The sequence below is a fragment of the Oncorhynchus mykiss genome, chromosome 10 (assembly GCF_057628025.1).
Source record: "Oncorhynchus mykiss isolate SJ-2025 chromosome 10, ASM5762802v1, whole genome shotgun sequence".
Lineage (NCBI taxonomy): Eukaryota > Metazoa > Chordata > Actinopteri > Salmoniformes > Salmonidae > Oncorhynchus > Oncorhynchus mykiss.
Genome location: NC_143031.1, coordinates 17,906,573 through 17,931,656, shown reverse-complemented (window position 1 = coordinate 17,931,656; position 25,084 = coordinate 17,906,573). Strand labels below are relative to the sequence as shown.

Here is a 25,084-nt window from a genome sequence, read left to right as displayed (position 1 = left end):
TCCCACCAAAACAGGCAGACATTTCATGTGGCCTTTTCAAACAGCACTAAAAGTGCATTATCATAATTTCACAGTATTATTTCAACCTCAGTGTTGAAATATATATAAAATAAATTATGTTTTTGACGGCACTGGTCCTTTCAAACCTCAATGATTATATACTTTTCATTTCTCCATGATACCGTGACATTCTGAAGGAAACAATAATACGAAAGTAGTAGGTTTAAACTTTCTATTGACATTTTTTCACACACAAAGTCACTGCAGTCCTATAAAAGTGCAAGGCAACACATTTTATTTCAAAGGCCTAAATGGCATTAAGGTACAGCATATAAATACTGGTGAATCAGAGATAGCTGTTACAGGATAACACAGACCATTCTTTCTTTAACACACGTTACATTCATGTTGACTTTAAGATATTTTTTACTTAGCACAGATGTGCTACAAACATAAAAGCCTAGCTGAGAAAATCTCAACTCCACGTACAAGTACTCAGCTAAAGAAAAGCCATGAGGAGTTTTACAAAATATGAAAATTTGTCTTAGATATAGTGCTATCACCTTGGGTTATTCCTACCACGGAGTATACCGGTACGCACACCTGAAGGTGAACATATTTCAGTTGATATACTTTGAGTTACATACAGTAGTAGTGTTGTAGAGACATTTGATTCAGTACTTAGATTACTGAACATTGTAATTTACATCCCTGCACATGATGTTTGTTTTTAATCTTCAAAATAAATAAATAAATAAATCATACAAACAAATATCTGAATGTTGTAAAGCCAGATTGATCCAAGACATTTGTGCTGTAGTTACACCCCATAACAAAAGTTTATGATAGATCAGACAAAAATAACCTAAAATGGTGAATACTTCAATGATTGTAAATTCCATAAGCTTAGTGCCATAACATAACCCCAGTCGGTTGGAATCACTTTTCTTTTGTAGAGCATTTTGAAAAAGGTGTATCAAGAAAATACCATCAGTGCTTGTAGGGATAACAACTGTATATAAACACTAGATTTCTGATGCTATGTATTGGCCAATGAGAGGCTTTGAAGCCACAAATCGGCCATATTGGCACTCCTCAGAAGAAGCAGTCCTTCACTGGTATTCAGTATTTAAATTAAAATGTTGCAAGGACAAAATTACATGTATTTAAGTATTTATTTTGTTGTTGTAGTGGGGACAGTAACAATGTCTTTCTGTATTTTGTTTAGCGCACATAATATAATTTAAAAGTATGCATTAAGTTGTCTATAATAGAATAAACATGGCTAGAATGAATGCAGACATTAATAAATGCATTTATATAGCTTCCAAAATATTTTTTACAACGGTGGAGGAGTAATAAAATGGAGGCGCAGTGGCTTCAAAGCAGCACTCCCTGCCTGTCATCTAGTGTATATAAATCATTGAAGGAAACAAAATGAAAGAAAGCACTTATCTTGTAACAAATTATGCACAGATTCAATTGTTCCTCCTCACATTTCCACCCAAGCCACCATTTAAAAACATATCCAAACCTATATTTTCAGTCAGTAAAGTTTTTAAGCAATAGCACTCGGGGAAAGCTGAAACTTGGCAATACGATTATAAGTATTGGTTTGATAAAGTCCTCTCATTATATCCTCTTCCTGTAGCAGAGTATCTGTTTTCTTCTCTTCTAGTATTTCACCTTCCCAGGGACTTGCCCATTCACTCCACTGTAGTCCACCATGTACATGGGCCATTGCTAAATGTAGACGGAGTCAAAGCAAAAGGAGGATAAATTAAGAGAGAGCATGAGGGAGATCAGTTATGCCGTTGCAGAAGCAAATGATGGCCCATCAATTACACAACCTTATTAGTGCCTTTTACAAATGCCTTTAAAACCTATAAATATAATATGAATGTATAAATAAAGTCAACTGTATCAAAGTATCAAATCAGAGCATTTCCGTTATGTATTTTTGATAATGAAAGGGAAAGGGGGACACCTAGTCAGCTGTACAACTGAATTAATTCAAATGAAATGTGTCCACATTTATCACAACCCCTCTGAATCAGAGAGGTGTGGAGGGCTGCCTTAATCAACATCCACGTCTTCGGCGCCCAGGGAACAGTGGGTTAACTGCCTTGCTCAGGGGCAGAACGACACATTTTTACCTTTATCAGCTCGGAGATTCGATCCAGCAACCTTTCGGTTACTGGCCTAACGCTCCTACCCGCCAGGCTACAATAACCACTAAATACTGTACAACAAACTGTTATATAATAGCTTTATTAGTACCACATACCATCACTGGAATCTGATTGGTTGATACCCCTGACTCAGAGGGTAAGGACACTCGGCTGCTCTCCAGGACTCTTTTGCGCTTGCGTCGATTGGTAGAAACCTCTTTCCCTTCTTAAACCACAAAAACAACATAACCGTTTTGGAAGTACTTCTAAAACACATGTGTCCTTATGGACTGCATTACTTAAAACAAAAAAGAAATTGGCTACTGTATAACAATCCTTACCTGTGTTACATGTTTGGGTGCATATTTCCGCAAAAGGCCTGTAGAAAAGAAAATGTATTAAATATGAATTTCAATTCTGTAGATGGACAGAGAAGGGAGCCTGGCTTTTGCCCAAGAGTGAGTCTTTCTACTAAAATTTCAACTCGTAGTTCTTTCATGTCCTTCTTTCACATTTTAGACTTTTAATCCAAAATCTAGGATATTTCTACAAACTCCAGATTCATACAATTATTACACTGACAAAGACACTCACTGTAGCTGGCTCTTGATGTTGATGGTGATATCATCTCGGCCTTGAAGGATCTTTTCCAGGCGGACTATGTCGTAAGTGTTGGGATTTCGGAAGGGAATATCATCCGGAAGGCCAATAACTTCAACAGAGTCGGGACTGGCACGGATCAGCTTGTATGGGACTATGACGGAGCGGTCCAGGCCCAGAGCGTCTCCTGAACATTAAGCTATTCAGTCAGTTTGGGCCAGATTTTAACTCCCAATAAATTACAATTTTTACTAAGTTTGCATTGCATTGCATTGATGTCAATGGGAGATAAAGTGAATATTTAATTTATGTGTAAATTGGGATTTATCCCTTTAGGAATAAATCACTAGAAGTTTATACTTTAACTCAATTTTTTTAGTAAGGCTTATATAGATAAAGCAAATTGTACAAATGGAGGATATACACTGACCATATTTCTGGTTGAAGAGTTCTTTCACTTGCTCACGGAGGATCACTTTCTCCCCCATGCGGTTGACCTCCTCGTCATCTGTCGGTTCAGGAGGAGAGGAGTCAAACAGAATTGGTGGGGACAGTTTAGCAGATGTTACAGTGCCTTCAGAAATTATTTACACTCCTTGACTTTTTCCACATTTGGTGGTGTTACAGCCTAGTTTACAATGGAATACATTGAGATTTATGGGCATTGGCCTACACATAATACCCCATAATGTCAAAGTGGAATGATGTTTTCAATTTTTGTACTAATGAATTAGAAATGAATAGCTGACAGTGGTGTAAAATACTTAAGTAAAAATACTTTAAAGTACTACTTAAGTAGTTTGTTTGGGTATCTGTAATTTACTTTTTATACTTTTGATAACTTTTACTCCCCATCATTCCTAAAGAAAATAATGTACTTTTAACTCCATACATTTTCCCTTACATCCAAAAGTAGTTGTTTAATTTAGAATGCTTATCAGGACAAGAAAATGGTCCAATTCACATACTTATCAAGAGAACATCCCTGGTCAACCCTACAGCCTCTCATCTGGCGGACTCAAACACAAACGATTGATGTCTGAGTGTTGGACTGTGCCCCTGGCTATCCGTAAATTAAAATAACAAGAAAATCATGCCGTCTGGTTTGCTTAATATAAGGAATATGAAATGATTTATACTTGTACTTTTACTTTCGATACGTAAGTATATTTGAGCAATTCCAATTACTTTTCATACTTAATCAGACACAATCATGAAGTGGAACGACATTTATTGGAAATTTCAAACTTTTTTAACAAATCAAAAACTGAAAAATTGGGCGTGCAAAATTATTCAGCCCCTTTACTTTCAGTGCAGCAAACTCTCTCCAGAAGTTCAGTGAGGATCTCTGAATGATCCAATGTTGACCTAAATGTCTAATGATGATAAATACAATCCACCTGTGTGTAATCAAGTCTCCGTATAAATGCACCTGCACTGTGATAGTCTCAGAGGTCCGTTAAAAGCGCAGAGAGCATCATGAAGAACAAGGAACACACCAGGCAGGTCCGAGATACTGTTGTGAAGAAGTTTAAAGCCGGATTTGGATACAAAAATATTTCCCAAGCTTAAACATCCCAAGGAGCACTGTGCAAGCGATAATATTGAAATGGAAGGAGTATCAGACCACTGCAAATCTACCAAAAGACCTGAGACTGGGACGGAGATTTGTCTTCCAACAAGACAATGATCCAAAACATAAAGCAAAATCTACAATGGAATGGTTCAAAAATAAACATATCCAGGTGTTAGAATGGCCAAGTCAAAGTCCAGACCTGAATCCAATCGAGAATCTGTGGAAAGAACTGAAAACTGCTGTTCACAAATGCTCTCCATCCAACCTCACTGAGCTCGAGCTGTTTTGCAAGGAGGAATGGGAAAAAAATTCAGTCTCTCGATGTGCAAAACTGATAGAGACATACCCCAAGCGACTTACAGCTGTAATCGCAGCAAAAGGTGGCGCTACAAAGTATTAACTTAAGGGGGCTGAATAATTTTGCACGCCCAATTTTTCAGTTTTTGATTTGTTAAAAAAGTTTGAAATATCCAATAAATATTGTACCACTTCATGATTGTGTCCCACTTGTTGTTGATTCTTCACAAAAAAATACAGTTTTATATCTTTATGTTTGAAGCCTGAAATGTGGCAAAAGGTCGCAAAGTTCAAGGGGGCCGAATACTTTCGCAAGGCACTGTATTTATAGTAATATTTATTGTATGTAGCGCTATGCTATTCAGCGGTTGTTGATGACACTTATCCCAATAGGGGGTTTGCAGCCATAACAGGTTAACACTTTTTTGGTTACTACATGATTCCATATGTGTTATTTCATAGTTTTGATGTCTTCACTACTATTCTACAATGTAGAAAATAGTAAAAAGAAAAACCCATGAATGAGTAGGGGTGTCCAAACTTTTGACTGGTACTGTAAATCTACTTGAAAATCTATGGCAAGACCTGAACATGGTTGTCTAGCGACGATCAACAACCAATTTGACAGAGCTTGAAGAATTTTAAAAATAATAAAATCGGCAAATGTTGCACAATCCAGTTGTGGAAAGGTCTTAGAGACTTATTCAAAAAGACTCACAGCTGTAATCGCAGCCAAAGGTGATTCTACAAAGTATTGACTCAAGGTTGTGAATACTTATGCAACTAGCGCCTAACAGTGCAGCAAATGTCAAACAACTACACAAATAATAAATAATCAAAAACTAGAAACAAGAAATCAAGAATGTCAGATCTAATCAAATGAACAACCCAAATAACACTGTATCTGTAATCCAAATGCAATATATGCGTATATACATGTTTATAAAATAAATACACATATGTGGTGATAAGTATACTTTATTTTTTCTTGCTCTGGGCATCTGCATGCACCTATTTAATGGATGCAATCATGACAGTTTCAAACCAGGTATTCTTACAGCTGTTACAGGCTTTGTTTTTCCATTTATGTTTTGGGGTTGGACTTTAGCACGTACAGCTCATTAGCACGTAGGGCACACCGATTGGTGTCACATCATTGGTCAGTATGTGTTACACCTCTGCAGGTTGCCATCTGGTTAGTGGGAGGGTGTTTCACCTGTGCTGGCCCAGGTGCTATTTAAGAGTGGCTGCCCCAGAGCTCTAGTTGTCTTGGTCGATGCAGAGGGTTACCACCTTTAGTTGGCCCTTCGTTTTTTGATTTCTAGACAAACAATCCTTTATCTGATTTCCCTGATTTTGTTTGCACCATCTTTTTGATTTGCTTCCTGCGTTTAAGTTTGGAGTGGATTTTATTTTGTTTGCCTCTTCTTGGGCAAATTTAGTGGGTGCTCATGGTGGCTGTCTTAAGTTCTAGTTGCTGATGCTCGTCAACTTTTAGTGGACATCCCCATGAGTGTCTTTCAGAACCCCTCCTAAAACCCCACCTGTTTAGTTGTGGTTGTTGGTCAGATCCTTCTGTTTGAGTGACATTTTTGTTTTTCTTGCTGAGGAACGTAACACAGCATCAAAATAAACAGGCAACACAATTAGAATGCTCACCACTTATTGAGGCGTAGGCCTTCTTCAATAAAGTGATCCGACGAGGTGCTAAGAGGGAGACAAATGTAATGTAATTTTTATATTACTACACTAGTAATATAAAACAAACAGTTGGGCCTGACACAGGATATTTCCTATCCAATCATGCTCTTTAATTGGAAATTCATAAATATGAATTGAATATGCCATTAATATAGTGTTACCTGGTTTAGGGATGAGTCCTTGGAAAGGTCTGCAAGAGACAAAGATGGAATCTTAACATCAGTAAACCAACTACCAGGGAGAAAAGACAAGTAGCAGTATTTTGTCCACTGAGGTTTGGTAGTTGAGTAGCCCTGCCGTATGCCTTATTTTCACAATACCATGAAAAGGTGAAGGAGAACTACCCACCTGGTGATGGTGAAGCAGATCTTGTCAGCCACCGCCAAGATCCTCTCCAGGTTTTGCGAGCCAAAGGTACATGGTTTCCTGAAAGGGATGCCAGGGGGCAGGCCCTCGATGATCACCGAGCCCGGGTTGCTCTTGATCCTCTTGTAAGGTACCTGGACCGGGTATTTTATGCCAAGTGCCTCCCCATACTTCCTGTTGAACAGGTCCTGGACCTGCTCTCTCAGGGTGTTGGCAAGGTCGATCCTGGACAGCTTGGCCTCTAAGCTATCTGTTAACAGAACCACATGACGATATCAGATGAATAGATAAGTTTAATTACACATTTTCAGCTTTTGGTATTTTATTAGGATCCCCATTAGCTGTTGCAATAGCAGCAGCTACTCTTCCTGGGGTCCACACAAAACATGAAACAATATAGAACATTAATAGACAAGAACAGCTCAAGGACAGAACTACATCAATTAAAAAAATAACTGTAAAAAGACATACATAGCCTACATATCAATACATACACACAAACTCTCTAGGTCAAACAGGAGAGAGGCGTTGTGCCATGAGGTGTTGCTTTATCTGTTTTTTTAAAGCAGGTTTGCTGTTCATTTGAGCAACACATTAATGTTTCTTATAAAAATAAGAAGTGATGCAGTCAGTCTCTCCTCAACTCTTAGGCAAGAAAGACTGGCATGCATAGTATTATTATCACCCATCTGATTACAATGAACAGCAAGATGTGCCGCTCTGTTCTGGGCCAGCTGCAGCTTAACTAGGTATTTCCCTGCTGCACTCGACCATAAGACTGGACAATAATCAAGATAAGACAAAACTGGAACCTGCAGAACTTGCTTTTTATATGTTATTTATATATTTTTTCTATATGTTTTGGCCATGACAGTTTACAATCTAAGGTAAAACCAAGTAATTTAGTTTCCTCAACTTGTTCAACAGCCACACCATTAATTGCCAGATTCAGCTGAGATCTAGAACTTAGAGAATGATTTGTATCAAATACAATGCTCTTAGTTTTAGAGTTCAGGACCAGTTTATTACTGGCCACTCATTCCAAAAAAAGACTGCAACTCTTTGTTAAGGGTTTCAGTGACTTCATTAGCTGTGGTTGCTGATGTGTATATGTTTAATCATCAGCATACATGGACACACATGCTGTGTTTAATGCCAGTGGCAGGTCATTGGTAGAAATAGAAAATAGTAGAGGGCCTAGAGAGCTGCTCTGCGGTACACCACACTTTACATGTTTGACATTATAGAAGCTTCCATTAAATAAAATCCTTTGAGTTCTATTAGATAGATAGCTCTGAATCCACGATATGGCAGAGGTTGAAAAGCCATAACACATACATTTTTTCAACAACAGGTTATGGTCAATAATATCAAAGGCTGCACTGAAATCTAACAGTACAGCTCCCACAATCTTCTTATTATCAATTTATTTCAACCAATCATCAGTCAGTGCAGTACATGTTGAGTGCCCTTCTCTATAAGCATGCATTCATTTGTTTACAGAGAAATGTCATTGTATTTGGTGTCATGACGTTGGCCTGGGGGGTAGGTTTATGACAGTCATAAATACCTCTTTCCCCCTGTTTCCTCTCTCTACCCTACTGATGTGACATTTGAAAACCCCTTGGTTAACATAGAGATTCTGGGAACATCAGAAGGTGGGGGGAAATTAACTATATTCTGGTAATCCGACCAATTGAACATATGCGGTGGTACTTAATGAATATGATGTCAGTTCGGTTGTCATCTGAGACATTCTTATCAACAAACTCTACAGTGGAAAGTCTACACATCAGAGTTATCGGATTCACATGGAATTGTTGTTCAATTTAATTGTTTGAATATACAATTATTGGTGAAGAGATTAAATGTAATTTTAGCTTCCAAATGAGAGATTTGGGTTTTCATAAGGTTAGGGCTCTGTTCAATCAGTGGCCCGCCCCTGTGAAGAGACATGGGTTATAAAACTTTTCAAACACACCCTTCTCGCTCCACTATATAAAGCCTTGACGAAAATGTAACCTCCTGTTCCAAGTCTGCAGCCTCTGCGTTAAAAGGACTAACATGTCAACTACAGAACTAAGCCAAACTCAGTGTGAGCTTTGGTTGCGAATGGTATGAACTTTCAACTCTTATTCACTACAGAAGTGATACCTCCTAGCAGTTGAGTTAGCAACCGCAGCTGCAAACGGGGGCTAGGAAAGAACAGACAGAGTATTCCGTCTACCACACAACGACGTTACTACAACGTATACAATTTACCACCAGAGACATTCTTCAAAGGACTCGGTTGGGCAACACGGCCTTCCATCTACCACCAACCTACCGAAGCGCAGCTCAAGAGTAAATATTTATTGCATTGTCCTTTTCCAAATGGGCGGTAATTTAGAATGCATAGGATACTGTATTTACGATAGCACAGCTTCTCCCTTTTTTCCTCAGTCTTCCCGCTATTTTACTCAAACCCAGCCCTTTTCTTTTGTGTAACCAGCTGTCATATCTGTTCCGCCCGCTAGGGACGTTTTCCTTTATGATGTAATTTGTAACCAAGGTATAATTAATTCTGTGTATATGTAATTCTGTGTGATTAGTTAGGTATTTAGTAAATAAATAATTAAACACAATTTTGTATTGCTGATTCAACCCTTTAGCGGGGTTCCTGAAGATAACCAAGAATGTACAACTTTCAGATGAGACTGAATTAAGGTGACGATTAATATTGACTGCTATAGATGTAAAATATTACTAGGTCTTTAAGAGTTTATTCGGAAGATAACAGCTCTATAAATATTATTTTGTGGTGCCCCAACTCTCTAGTTAATGACATTTACATGATTAGCTCAATCAGGTAATATTAATTACAGAGAAAGGATTTTATAGAATAGCATGTCATATCACTTAATCCGGCATAGCCAAAGACACGACATTGGTCAAACACAATTCTTTCTAACAGTTTGCTAAGAGCTGGCAGCAAGCTTATAGGTCTGCTGTTAGAACCAGTAAAGACCGCTTTACCACTCTTGGGTAGTGGAATTACTTTGGCTTCCCTCCAGGCCTGAGGACAAATACTTTCCTCTTGGCTCAGATTAAAAATAAGACAGATAGGAGTGGCTATAGAGTCAGCAACCATCCTCAGTAGCATTCCATCTAAGTTGTCAATGCAAGGAGGTTTGTCACTAACAATAATTTTACAAAATTCAAACTTGCAATGCTTTTCTTTCAATATTAGTTTTTTTATGCACGAACACAATGACTCACTGTTCGTTGTTGGCATTTCCTGCCTAAGTTTGCCCACTTTGCCAATGTTAACATCAAATGGTTTTGTAATAAAAAAAAGCCATCTGATTTGATAAAAGATGGAGTTGAATTTGTCTTTCTGACCATAATTTTTTTCCATCATTGTTTATATCATTGACCTTGGCTTCATAATACAGTTTCTTCTTCTTTTTGTTGAGTTTAGACATATCATTTCTCAATTTGCAGTAAGTAAGTCAGTCAGATCTGCAGCCAGACTTTTTAGCCACTCCTCATCAATCCACGAAGCCTTCACAGTTCTAACAGTCAGTTTCTTAACAGGTGCATGTTTATCAATAATTGGAAGAAGCAATTTCATAAATTCATGAAGTGCAGCATCTGGATGCTCCTTATTAATCACATCAGACCAACAAATATTCTTTACATCATCCACATAAGAGTGACTGCAAAATCTTTTACACTATTTTAGGCCCAGCTTTTGGAACTTTCGCTTTCCTGGATATAGCCACAATATTGTGATCACTCTAGCCAATGGGTACAGATACAGCTTTAGCAGCGGTGTAAAGTACTTAAGTAAAAATACTTGAATGTTCTACTTAAGTAGTTTTTTCAGGTATCTGTACTTTACTTTACTATTTATATTTTTGACAACTTTTACTTTTACTTAACTATATTCCTAAAGAAAATGAAGTACTTTTTACTCCATACATTTTCCCTGACACCCAAAAGTAGTTGTTACATTTTGAATGCTTAGCAGGAGAGAAAATGGTCTAATTCGCACACTCATCCCTACTTCCTCTGATCTGGCGGACTTACTAAACACAAATTATTTGTTTTTACATGATGTCTGAGTGTTGGAGTGTGACCCTGGCTATCAGTAAATAAAAATAAATAAAACATTGTGCCGTCTGGTTTTGCTCAATATAAGTAATTTTAAATTATCCATACTTTTACTTTTGATACTTAAGTATATTTTAGCAACTACATTTACTTTTGATGCTTCAGTATATTTTAAACCAAATACTTTTCGACTTTTACTCAAGTAGTATTTTACTGAGTGACTTTCACTTTTACTTTAGTCATTTTCTATTAAGGTATTTTTACTTTTACGCAAGTATGACAATTTAGTACTTTTTCCACCACTGAGCTTTAGAACAAAGTTCTACATTATTAGTAAAAATGTGATCAATACATGTGGATGATCTTGTTCCTGTAGTGTTTGTAAACACCCTGGTTGATTAATAACCTGAACCAGATTACAGGCACTCATTACAGTGAGAAGCTTCCTCTTGAGCGGACAGCTTGATGAAAACCAGTCAATATTCAGGTCCCCAAGACAGTAGACCTCCCAGTTTACATCACATACACAAATTGTCATAAGCATTTGACACATATTATTTAGATACTGACTGTTAGCACTAGGTGGTCTATAGCAACACCCCAAAAGAAAAGGCTTTAGATGTGCTAAGTAAACCTGCAAACACAACACTTCATTAACACTTGACATAAGATATTTTAAGCATTACAGGCATATGGCTCTGAATATATACAGCAACACATCCCCCATAAACATTTCTGTGTCTTCTATAGATAGCTTGAAGCTGAATTGCAGCATATAAATAGCACTTCTCTTCTATTTAAGTGAACAAGCAAGGGGAAAAACAAATCCTAACCAGGACTCCATAAGTACTCGACTATGTATTGCTCAAAGTATTGGAGGGCAAAGTAATCTACTGGTATTGGCTCAAGTATTTGGTCTCCCTATTACCTGAGAAGCCTGGTCTCTTCGAATCGGCCCCTGCATCTTCTGTCAAAGCATCTTTGGAGTCGAGGTCTGTGGAAAAAAGATTAGCAGAGTTGTCTAAACTTGCTGTGAATACATCCAGTTCACCAGACCTATCTAAAAGCCACATTGAAAAATATGGATCCTAACCACTGGTTCAACTGTGGAATTACCAGTTAATTCTAATTAATTACAGCGTTAATAATATTTAATTACTGAGTAAATTGTAATTCTATGCGCTCAACATTTGTAGGCTAAGGGTTTCTTGAAGATTTGCTCACTGGGGTAATGGACCATCATGCCCCAGTAAGAAATCCATTTCCATGGATTGATGGTGAACTGGGTGAGGCATTTTCTCAAAGAAATATGGCAAAAGTCTTAGCAGCCAAATCTAAACTAGAAATGTATTAATAGAATTTTAGAACACTAAGTAATTAGGCAGCTAAATTAAATAGTAAGAAAAACACTTTATTTTACAAAAATGGTTTTTATTGATTGTAAAAATGATTTAAAAAAAGGTATAGAATACAGTTAAGGGCTTACTTGGTACATCTATCTCATCATACCCATCTAGTGTGGAGATTGACGGGAGAACAATAACAAAACCAGCTGATATTGCCAATCATTTTGCAGATTTTTAATTTTTTTTTACAAATGTATTTACTGAGAGATAATGTAAACACCCATTCTTCCAAACAAGCTATTGTCCAATAGATTGATGATCATATTTTGAGCAAAATAAATGCTATTTTAATCTACAGATGCTGTAAGTAAAGGTGTTAAACCTATTGAAGCCATTACCCAATGGTAAATCAATGTTTTACTTCGCTATGCTGCTCCCCAGATTGCAGCTCCACTGAAATACAGTGGCAAGAAAAGGTATGTGAACCCTTTGTAATTACCTGGATATTTGCTTAAATTAGTTATCAAATTTGATCTGATCTTCATCTCAGTCACAACAATAAAAAAAATAGTGTGCTTAAACTAATAAAACAAATTATTGTATTTTTGGTGGTGTTCATGGGAGGACACCACGGATGAAGCCACTGCTGAAGCCACTGCTGTCTACAAAAAACATTGCTGCACATCTGAAGTTTGCAAAAGTGCACCTGGATGTTCCACAGCTACTGGCAAAATATTCTGTGGACAGATGAAACTACAGTTGAGTTGTTTGGAAGGAAGACAACACTGTGTGGAGAAAAAAAGGTACAGCACACCAACATCAATATCTCATCCCAACTGTAAAGTATGGTGGAGGGAGCATCGTGGTTTGGGGCTGATTTGATGCCTCAGGGCCTGGACAGCTTGCTATCGTTGACGGAAAAATTAATTCCCATGTTTATGAAGACCTTTTGTAGGAGAATGTACGCCAATTTAAGCTCAACAGAAATTGGGTGATGCAACAGGACAACGACCCAAAACACAGAAATAAATCAACAACAGAATGGCTTCAACACAATACATTTTTTCCTTCTGGAGTGGCCCAGTCAGAGTCCTGACCTCAAACCATTCACACCAGACATCCCAACAATATTGCTGAACTGAAACAGTTCTGTAAAAAGGAAAGGTCCAAAATTCTTCCTGGCCGTTGTGCAGGTCTGATCCGCAACTACAGAAAACTATTGGTTGAGGTTATTGCTGCCAAAGTAGGGACAACCAGTTATTAAAGTCAAGTGTTCACATACTTTTTCCACCCTGCACTGTGAATGTTTACACAGTGTGTTCAATAAAGACATGAAAACGTATCATTGTTTGTATGTTATTAGTTTTAGCAGATTGTGTTTGTCTATTGTTGTGACCTAGATGAAGTTCAGATCAAATTTCATGACCAATTTATGCAGAAATCCAGGTATTTCCAAAGGGTTCACATACCTTTTCTTACCATGCTACATATTTAATTGGTCACTGGAAAAGGGGACATTTGGCCTCCCGGGTGGCGCAGTGGTTAAGGGCGCTGTACTGCAGCGCCAGCTGTGCCACCAGAGACTCTGGGTTCGCACCCAGGCTCTGTCGTAACCGGCCACGAACGGGAGGTCCGTGAGGCGACACACAATTGGCATAGCGTCGTCCGGGTTAGGGAGGGCTCATCGCGCACCAGCGACTCCTGTGGCTAACCAAGGTTGCCAGTTGCACGGTGTTTCCTCCGACACATTGGTGCGGCTGGCTTCCAGGTTGGATGCGCACTGTGTTCAGAAGCAGTGCGGCTTGGTTGTGTGTATCGGAGGACGCATGACTTTCAACTTTCGTCTCTCCCGAGCTGAGTTGTAGCGATGAGACAACATAGTAGCTACTAACAATTGGATACCATGAAATTGGGGAGAAAAAGGGGAGAAAGGGGAGAAAAAGGGTGTACAATTTAAAAGAAAAGGGGACATTTCCAAATGTATAGAAGCATGCGTCCAATCCCAAAAGACAGCAAAGAACCCATTCCTGCCAATAGTCAACCAATCAGTCTACTCCCTCCCTAAGTAAGACATTGGAGGGTATTTTGAGTAGACAAATATGGAAAATAATGATCTGATCACAGCCAATCAACATGCTTATCGCAAAAACCATTCCACTACCACTGCATTGGTTGGCAACATGACTGTTTACTATTTTTAGATTTTGTGCAGCATTTGATTCAGTGGCTAATTAAATCATTTAGACAAAATGATTGCATTATGGGTTTAAGGAGGCAGCATTGAATTGGGTACAGTCATATCTAACTGACAGGAAACAGTCCACCTATATCAATGGGTCGTTTTCTTCAACTCATGCTTTAAACTGTGGAATACCGCAGGGCAGCTGCCTTGGGCCCCTTCTTTACTTCCTTATGCCTTATCTGAAACTCAAGCTACTATATTTGATGCTACAATTTATACAGCAAGACAATTGGTTCAACAGGTACAGCAAGCTTTACAAGTAGATCTGGGAAATATCAGGGAGTGGGTTTGCCTGAACAAACTTGTTTTGAAAACCAAGGTTATGTTGGTCTGTTCCACCAGGAAAAGGCCAACACAGCATGGAATAGAATTAAGTATGGGGGGCGTAAAATTGGGGAAGTGTCAGAAACCAAACTACTAGGGGTGCAGCTCGACAACTGTTTATCATGTTCGTCTCACATAACTCATCTATGTAAAAAAAGAAAATGCATGCATGCATGATCAGAAGGATAGCTAAATATTTACCGGGAAAGAATCTTAAGCAAACAACCCAAGCATTGATTGGGAGTCAGGTGAACTACTGTTCTGTGGTGTAGGGGAATGTATCAGCAAGTGAAATTGGGAGGCTGCAGATTGCACAGAACAAAGCAGCAAGGACTGTTTTAAGTTGGAGATATGGTTATTCTGTTGTAGTCATGCACAATGCTCTTGGTTGGTCATCTATCAACAAGATCATTGAAAAAACATGCTTGTTTTATTTCACAATGTACACCATTTAAAACAGTATTCCGTTGGTAAGAGACAGACATTAAGTAAAAACTAGGAATTGTCCACCTGTCCACATGTGTTATACAGACAGAAAAGAGAAAATAGGCTAAATAACATTGAGATTCAGAGTAATAAAGAAATGGTATACTTTTTTATCTGAGCAAACCAGACACCTTTCAATATATAAATTAAAACAATACTTTAGAAGCATTTAAATATAATACATTGAAAGGTTGTGCAGAACTATGGTAGATGAAGGAATCAATCTATAATTTCAGACTGTTAAGAGTATTTATCGGGTCAATATGTCAGTGTATTATGTTTGTTTGTAACAGTGTGTTACATGTGAAAATGTAATCGTATTATAAATTGTATTTTAACGACTCTTGGAAGATTAGTCCAAATTAGGACTAAAATATATCCTTATCAAATCAAATCAAATAGGAGGGCTTGGCTCATTTACTCTCAGTCAATTCAGGAATGAACTGACATTTAACTAATTTAGTTTGTAAACTTACTATTTTTAATAGTAAATAATTATATTAACTGTGATATAATTATTAAATCAGCTGGCATTTAGAATGAAGATGTATTCACCTGAATCACAGGCCGGGAAAGGAGGCGTCTCTAGCTTCACTTGATCCGTTAAAAGTTCTGGCCTGGATAGGAAACCACAACAAAACATGGTTCGAACATCATAAAAAAAGTGTAACCTGTTGTCCTTTATTCCTGCACCAACATATACAACATTTCACCTATATCCTCTTCATACAACAACAATTCGCAGACTAGGGCCATGTTCCAGGCTGACTACACGTTAGATGCCTTCCATATCTCACAACGCCTGGACAGGTGTTGAACATATCAGTTAACCACATCATATTATATACCAGTCTGATGCCGACTGCGTAGTTGATGATGCAACCGCTGGTTGATGTAATACAATGTCAGCAATGTAGTCAGCCTGGAACGTAGTCAGCCTGGAACGTGACCAAGACCATGGGCGAGTCACAATGATCCCTCCTTCCTCCTAAAGTGTACACTCGTTCACTACTCCCCACAAATGTAAAAGCATTGGATTGGTGTAGGCATTGGCTTAAGGGTTTCCATATACCAGTCCATTCCCTTCAAATCAATGAAGGGACGTGGACAAGTGCAAGCTATCGGAGAAAGGAGAGATTATTGGGATGCAATCCTTGAATGACTTGCGAAGGTTCTTTCCCCTATGTGACAATGTATGATCTCTGACCTTTTGATGACAAACTGAATCTGACTGCCAACGGCCAGGATCTTGCGCAGCTTGGCCGCTCCGAAACAGTTGGGTCTGCGGAAAGCCACACCCTCCGGTAGCCCTGTGACACACAGCTCCTCAGGGTACATCTGAAACTTGGAGTAGGGCACCTTCGCAGGTTCAAGTAGTCCAAGCGCCTCGGCTACAGAAAGAAATGGTGGGATGGAAAATGGAGGTAGGAATACAGGTGAATTATTTTATGCAAAAGATGTTGCTCAGTACTTAACTATTCCCAGGACAGTCAAATAGATTTTTAGAAGAATCATTGTTTTCTCTGTGACACCTTAAAAACACTAGGAAATAACGTGTCTGTGTAGAAACATTTCACTAAGTCGGTGTAATTTATGATTTAGTGCTCGAGTCAGTTTCTCTTGCTTGGCCAGTCTGAACATTGAGCGTGCAAGTAAGTGCATTGAGTAACTTACCGTACTTAGTGCTGAATATGCTTTCCACCTGCCTCCGAAGCTGGAGGATCATTTCACCTATGTCCTCAGCGATATTTCCTGTCAGGAAAAATGAAAATGAAGAGAAATGTTTAAGTGGGTTTTATTCAGAGCTGAAAGAAAGAACACGATTAGTGAATGTGTCTGAATCAGTCTGAATAAACAGTTGAACTAAGCTAATGAGGCATTTACTCTGAACAAAAATATAAACACAACATGCAACAATTTCAATTTACTACAATTAATTTAAGGAAATCAGTCAATTGAAAAATTCATTAGGCGCTAATCTATGGATTACACATGACTGAGAATACAGATATGCATCTGTTGGTCACAGATACCTTTGTTTTTAAGTAGGGGCGTGGATCAGAAAACCAATCAGTATTTGGTGTGACCACCATTTTCCTCATGCAGCATGACACATTTCCTTCGCATTGAGTTGTTCAGGCTGTTGATTGCGGCCTGTGGAACACGCTATCATACACGTCGGTACAAAGCATCCCAAACATGCTCAATGGATGACATGTCTGGTAAGTATGCAGGCCATGGAAGAACTGGGACATTTTCTGATTTCAGGAATTGTGTACAGATACTGGTGACATGGGGCCGTGCATTATCATGCTGAAACATGAGGTGATGGCAGTGGAACAATGGGCCTCAGGATCTCGTAACGGTATATCTGTGCATTCAAATTGCCATTGACAAAATGCAATTGTGTTCGTTGTCCGTAGCTTATGTCTGCCCATACCATAACCCAACTGCCACCATGGGGCACTCTGTTCACAATGTTGATATCAGCAAACAACTAAGGCCACACAACACCATACACGCTGTCTGCCATCTGCCCAGTATAGTTGAAACCAGGATTCAGTGTGAAGAGCACACTTTACCAGTGTGCCAGTGCCATTGAATGTGACCATTTGCCCAATTAAGTTGGTTAAGACCCTGGTGAGTACGACAAGCACGCATATGAGCTTCCCTGAGACGGTTTCTGACAGCTTGTGCAGAAATTCTTCCGTATTGGCTGGTCTCAGATGATCCCGCAGGTGAAGAAGCCGGATGTGGAGATCCTGGTTTGGCGTGGTTACACTTGGTCTGCCGGTTGGACGTACTGCCAAATTCTCTAAAACAAGGTTGGAGGCGGTTTATGGTAGAAAAATGAACATTCAATTCTCTGGCGACAGCTCTGGTGGACATTCCTGCAGTCAGCATGCCAATTGCACGCTCCTTCAAAACTTGAGATATCTGTGGCATTGTGTTGCGTGACAAAACTGCACATTTTAGAGTGGCCTTTAATTGTCTCCAGCACAAGGTGCACCTGTGTAAGGATTATGCTGTTTAATCAGCTTCTTGTAATGCCACACCTGTCAGGTAGATTAACTATCTTTACAAAGGAGAAATGCTCACTAACAGGGATGTAAACTAATTTGTGCACAACATTTTAGAGAAATAAGCTTTTGGTGTGCATGGAACATTTCTGGGATCTTTTATTTCAGCTAGAGGTCGATCGATTATGATTTTTCAACGCCGATACCGATTCCAATTATTGGAGGACCAAAAAAAGCCGATACCGATTAATCGGCTGATTTTTATATAAATATATTTGTAATAATGACAATTACAACAATACTGAATGAACACTTATTTTAATTTAATATAATACATCAATAAAATCTATTTAGTCTCAAATAAATAATGAAACATGTTCAATTTGGTTTAAATAATGCAAAAACAAAGTGTTGGAGAAGAAAGTAAAAGTGCAATATGTGCCATGTAAAAAAGCTAACGTTTAAGTTCCTTGCTCAGAACATGTGAAAGCTGGTGGTTCCTTTTAACACGAGTCTTCAATATTCCCAGGTAAGAAGTTATCATAGGAATTATAGGACTATTTTTCTCTATACCATTGACTATTGGATGTTCTTATAGGCACTTTAGTATTGCCATTGTAACAGCATAGCTTCCGTCTCTCTCCTCGCCCCTACCTGGGCTCAAACCAGGGACACATCGACAACAGCCACCCTCGAAGCATCGTTACCCATCGCTCCACAAAAGCAGAGCAGAGCAAGGGGAACAACTACTTCAAGGTCTCAGAGTGAGTGACGTCACCGATCGAAACGCTATTAGCGCGCAGCCCGCTAACTAGCTAGCCATTTCACATCGGTTACACCAGCCTAATCTCGGGAGTTGATAGGCTTGAAGTCATAAACAGCTCAATGCTTGAAGCACAGCGAAGAGCTGCTTGCAAATGCACAAAAGTTCTGTTTGAATGAATGCTTACGAGCCTGCTGCTGCTTACCACCGCTCACCCAGACTGCTCTATCAAATATCAAATCATAGACTTAACATAATAACACACAGAAATACGAGCGTTAGGTCATTAATATGGTCAAATCCGGAAACTATAATTTTGAAAACAAAACATTTATTATTTCAGTGAAATACAGAACCGTTTCGTATTTTATCTAACGGGAGGCATCCCTAAGTCTAAATATTGCTGTTACATTGCACAACCTTCAATGTTATGTCATAATTATGTACAATTCTGGCAAATTAATTACGGTCTTTGTTAGGAAGAAATGGTCTTCACACAGTTCGCAACAAACAGGCGGCACAAACTGCTGCATATACCCTGACCCTGCTTGCACGGAACGCAAGAGAAGTGACACAATTTCCCTTGTTATAAGAAATTCCTGTTAGCAGGCAATATTAACTAAATATGCAGGTTTAAAAATATATACTTGTGTATTGATTTTAAAGAAAGGCATTGATGTTTATGTTTAGGAACACATTGGTGCAACGACAGTGCTTTTTTCGCGAATGCGCTTGTTAAATCATCACCCGCTTGGTGAAGTAAGCTGTGATTCGATGATAAATTAACATGCACTGCATTGATTATATGCAACGCAGGACAAGCTAGATAAACTAGTAATATCATCAACCATGTGTAGTTAACTAGTTAAGATTGATTGTTTTTTATAAGATAAGTTTAATGCTAGCTAGCAACTTACCTAGGCTTCTTGCTGCACTCCACTCGTGTAACAGGTAGTCAGCCTGCCACACAGTCTCCTCGTGGAGTGTAATGTAATCGGCACAATCGGTGTCCAAAAATGCAGATTACCGATCATTATGAAAACTTGAAATCTGCCATAATTAATCGGTCAACCTCTAATTTCAGTTGTACATGTTGTGTTTATATCTTTGTTCAGTATATAAATTATATTAATCAAGAATTTATGTAACAATCACAGATAACACCTTTTAAAAATCAATAATTTGAAATGGAGGTTAGGCTTTGTCTATTGTAAGCCTACAGTGAATCCAACAGATAGATCTTAGGGAGAGGTTGCCAATCCTACTGTACCTTCAGATGATCTTCTGAGGCCTTGCGAAGCTGGTTTAGGTGACAGTGCTTCAGTTTAAAGGAAGAGGGCAAAGAGATGAGTAGGGTTGACAAGTTTCAAAGGTTTCACATAACTACTTTCGGTTCAGGCTACTGACCGATCAACCAAACCGGCAATATCAAACTGGGAGGACATGTATTAAATGCAAAAACAGCACACTTCTTTAGGCTACAGACAAACGTAAATGTTGCTTATGTGCTAAAACATATCTACAGTATCTGGCTAAATATTAGAAAACACATGTAAATACACAATCAATATTTGCTCAATGGCTTTAAGTGAATTTCAAAGTTCCGAACATTTCAGTTTTTCTGAATGACCACTATTTCCAAGCTGTTCATGTCTCTGAGGTCATATGGTAGCTTATTTGAGTAAAAAAAAAGAGTAATACCAACAGCCAAAGTATGACTTTACATGTGCCATGGTGATAGGATGTTATCTGCATCTCTGTCTACATGACAATTGTGCACATTCATTGTGTCTCTCCATTGATAATAGCTCAAAGATAATTTACATATCTTTCAAAATACTGCAGAAAACATTGCATGATATTTAAATAAACACTGAAATCTAGTGTCTATTTTCTGCACTTACCCGCAAATTCTTCCTTCATGATCGATGATGGAAAAGAGAACTTTAACAAAACATGAAAGCAACCAAAATGAAACAAACAAAATGTCTAAGGATCTAGACTAGAGGTTATTGTGGACACTTGAGTACCATTCTTTTTCTTTCCTCTTCTCTACAAATCTTCAAATATTAAATCTAGCCTGGTCCCAGATCTGTTTGTTTTTGACAATAAGTGACAAGGAGTTGACATGATAGCACAAACAGACTGGCACTCAGGCTAGTATATCTCTACAGCTATAGCACAACTTAGAATTGAGATTAAGAAAGAGAGTGGTCCTTTGTAGCTCAATTGGTGGTAGAGCATGGCGCTTGTAACGCCAGGGTAGTGGGTTCGATTCCCGGGACCACCCATATGTAAAATGTATGCATGCATGACCCTAAGTTGCTTTGGATAAAAGGCATATATTATTATTATTATCGCATGTAGTGTACTCAAGTGTTCTTAGTTACCTCGTGCTACTAAACTACAATAAGGGCTTGGGGAAGGGTGACTAAGGTAAGGGACATAATTATCTCAGAGTACTAAACTAGGTGTTCAGGTGTCTTAAAGGGACTCTAGACAAATCACAGGACTGGTAGAGATAGGGAGCATGAGAAACAGGCTAATTCTATACAGGGTTGGGCTGCAAGGGCTGGGGTTGAGACGAGAAGGTGTGTATGGTGAATATACTATACAACCAAACCTGAGACAGAGAGTCCAGATTTAAAACATACTCACAAACTGGACAAAATAAACCCAGGTTTGGTAAATGCTCCAATTTAAAAAATAAATATATTGAGAGTTGCTATTGCAGTGTTTCTACAAATAACCTTTAGACTAGAAAACTGAAACTGCTCTGGATGTCTTGCAAAATGGTGTCATATGTTCCAATCCCAGTAAACAGATTCGATGGTGACCAATCTTTCTTTAAGTATGTTTTGTGGGAAAACAGGCTTGACTGTGAAATCTGTGTTTAATCTGAGGTATTGCTTATGGACACCAGCTCAAATATGCACAATCCATCAGATTCTAATGACACAAAAATGACACATCCAATGATGAAAGCCAATTAATATATACCATCAAAAATAGGATTCAAAATTATAAATCAAACTGATGGAAATTGTCTAGAGCAGGCAGCCTATTACTTACTTAGTGTGCTACAGGTTTGGCAGAGACTCTTGTGGGTGGGAGGTGGGGCGTAAGGGGTGATACTGGGTACTAGTGACTCTGGGTGGAGTACGAAGTGTGAAAGGGGGACAAGGAGACAGGGAGAGGGGAGTATCTGTGAAAAGTGGTTTCATACGTGTACTGGTAACCTAGCTCCCTAACAGAGGGAGAGAGCTTGTTGGCGGTGGTGGACCCAGGGTGGCGCCGGGCCTGGGCTGTCCTGATGCAACCATGAGGTGGAGGGGACTGGGGACTGGGACGGAAGGCGGGGCTGCAGTTACCTGCGTGGGTTTCCAGAGAGTGGCAAGAAGCAGCCTGGGCTGGGGTGGCCACCACCACCACTGCTGCTGCAGCCGGGTCAGCATGAGACTCATTCGGCTCCTCCACTGAAACACTGGCATCTGGGGGAGGAGAAACAACACATTGTTAGGGTACTGGGTATCTTAGGGACAGACAGCACGTTGTTAGGCTACTAGGTATCAAGACAGAGTCACGTGAAGGAGGAGAGAAAGTACCAGCCTGGTCCCAGATCTATTTGTGCTCTTGCCAACTCCACGGCTGTCATTGTCATGCCAAACATGTTTAAGACTGGGTTATGGTAAAATGCTAGAGTACTGGGCACAGAGGCTGGGTAACAGAAAGCAACTGTCGAGACAAATTCGGGGAGTTGTGAGAGTATAGGGTCAGGCAGACTACGGAGTAGACCTTAGGTACATAGCAGGTAAGGGGAGAGGGGAACAGCCTCACAATGCAAGGGGAATTATTAGAGGTCATTGTAAAGAGGAAATAACATGTGTCAGGATAACAGCAGGTGCATGCATGCACACATGTCCTAGCCCACACAGTCAAATCCAGCGGTGTTGGGTTCCTGCTAGCATGTCGCATCTACTACCTCTCAAAATACGTTTAAATATTTCCAAGATTCACGACTCCCCAGATTTTATCTGGTTTAACAGCTAAAGCCATTTCAAATGTAATATAATGACAGAGGTGCACCACTTACCTGGTACAGTCACCTGGATGATTTCCCCATCTGGGGGCTCCGTTTTAATCTTTTTCAAGGGAATACAATCTCCCGAAGGCCCTAAAGGAGTAAGAGTAAAAACAGTTAATATGGCAAGGCGGCATCCCATATGGAACCCTATTCGCTATATAGTGCACTACTTTTGATCAGGGCCCATTGCGCTCTGGTCAAAGGTAGTGTACTATATAGGTAATAGGGTGTCATTTGGGACATAAGCAGACTTCCTCCCATAAAGTGACATTTGAAATGCATCTATAAAATCCAATGTCACACATTCTGGGAGGAAGATCTGTTCAGTTTCAGACGGTTTAAGTTTTTCATTTGCAATTCCCAAGGGGTTACAGAGTGGATATGGAACATATTTCTTGATGTTAGACTACCATAAAAAGGAGTGCCAACCTCAGAGTTCACGTCTTGGGTTCGCATTACAGTAGTACTATAGTAGGCCATAGCATTGCCTTGTCACTTACCTGCTTCGAAGTCAGCCAATGGACTCACACAAGAGCTTGTAGATCTAAAAGAAAAACAAATCATTTGAATGCACAACTTCGAATTATGACATTGAAATGAACTGGCATAGATAAATTGTGGTGTGTCACTTATTGTGGTACATCAGGCTATGGCCTTCCATTACAAGTGATGGACACGCAGCATTTACTGAAAGGATCTATCAATATATCAAAATGGGTTGAAAGGGTTGTTTGTATTGTCTTCTGATCTAATTGTCTTTTATATCTCTGGACGCAGATTGGGTAAGACAGGTGCGGAACAGATTCCTCTGATGATTTCAAATAACATCTTGTGTCACTACACCCTCTACATTACTGACTGAGGCCTAGCCGTTGTATACATACCTGCTGCTGTGAGGATTGGTGACCAGCTCCAGTGCAGCCAACGGGACCCGGAGGTTGTCAGGGAAACCGTCCTCGGACGTGGAGCCTATGTCATGCTTGCCCTCTTCCTTGGCCACCTTACCAGCAGCTTTGTGACACAACATAACAGAATCAATCAGATCAATCAATCAGATTATCCATGATGCACAGCAAGCTATTACAACTAAACATACACAATATCAAAAGAAAAACAAGGTCATGGCATTGCTAAATGGCATACTAATGGCTTCTTTGGATAGATATCAACAATTCAAGATGAAAATACTCATTATAATCTGGGTGGTTCGAGCCCTTATTGCTTATTGGCTGAAAGCCGTGGTATATCAGATTGTATACCACAGGTATGACCAAAAATGACTTTTTACTGTTCTAATTATGTTGGTAACCAGTTTATAATAACGATACGGCACCTATGGGGTTTGTGGTATATGGCCAATATACCACGGCTAACGGCTGTATCCAGGCACTCCGCTTTGCGTCGTGCATAAGAACAGCCCTTAGCGGTGGTATATTGGCCATATACCACACCCCCTCGTGCTGAATTGCTGAAGTCTTACCTGTGAAAATCCTTTCGTCAAACATTCTGGAATGAGAACAGAGATGGTCGTTATTGTTAATCACTGTGATTATTGACATTGGTCACAGTCAAGTAGAAAGGGCCCCTGTAGTAAACTGTTGGTGAACAACAGTGGACATGTCAACAGGGGAACAAGATCAAACAGACATCTCTACACGGTCTGCAGGGTTCATGTCTGGGCCATCTTGAATAAACAACAATGACAACAACGCATATCAACAACAACACCAGGAGTGTATGACTCTTAGATAAGAATCGAATATTCAATCTGCTGGAATTTTATTAACATTAATGACCATGTCGCCTTATGCATGAGAGATGCGTTGATGGCGGTGTCGCCCCAATCTAAATGTATTTCATCACATGGGTTCAACAACAGCGAGACGTTGGCTCAATATGCCAGAGAGCAAGGGGCACCATACTGTGTGGTTCATGCGGTGGTTACCAGTAAGTGGGCCATTGTCTATTGGAGGGCAGGGAATTTAACCAACAGATGGCCTGGGTTCACACTTC

General features: G+C 39.3%; 1 protein-coding gene across 3 annotated transcripts in view; it reads right to left on the bottom strand.

The window, feature by feature from the left end:
• Positions 1-272: 272 nt before the first annotated feature.
• Positions 273-25,084, bottom strand: part of gtf2ird1 (GTF2I repeat domain containing 1) — a 39,059-nt gene continuing 14,247 nt past the window's right edge. For all 3 annotated transcript variants that reach the window (XM_021617641.3, XM_021617642.3, XM_021617643.3), the window contains 18 exons: positions 24,552-24,577; positions 23,956-24,082; positions 23,572-23,615; positions 23,081-23,161; positions 22,359-22,478; positions 20,258-20,305; positions 16,879-16,956; positions 16,412-16,595; positions 15,760-15,821; positions 11,735-11,800; positions 6,694-6,961; positions 6,507-6,535; positions 6,304-6,351; positions 3,202-3,279; positions 2,766-2,958; positions 2,513-2,550; positions 2,288-2,397; positions 273-1,743 (listed from right to left, as the gene is read on the bottom strand). In XM_021617641.3, coding sequence (XP_021473316.2) covers positions 1,675-1,743; positions 2,288-2,397; positions 2,513-2,550; positions 2,766-2,958; positions 3,202-3,279; positions 6,304-6,351; positions 6,507-6,535; positions 6,694-6,961; positions 11,735-11,800; positions 15,760-15,821; positions 16,412-16,595; positions 16,879-16,956; positions 20,258-20,305; positions 22,359-22,478; positions 23,081-23,161; positions 23,572-23,615; positions 23,956-24,082; positions 24,552-24,577 — 1,669 coding nt within the window. In that variant the 3' untranslated portion in view covers positions 273-1,674. The remainder of the gene's footprint in view (positions 1,744-2,287; positions 2,398-2,512; positions 2,551-2,765; positions 2,959-3,201; positions 3,280-6,303; positions 6,352-6,506; positions 6,536-6,693; positions 6,962-11,734; positions 11,801-15,759; positions 15,822-16,411; positions 16,596-16,878; positions 16,957-20,257; positions 20,306-22,358; positions 22,479-23,080; positions 23,162-23,571; positions 23,616-23,955; positions 24,083-24,551; positions 24,578-25,084) is intronic.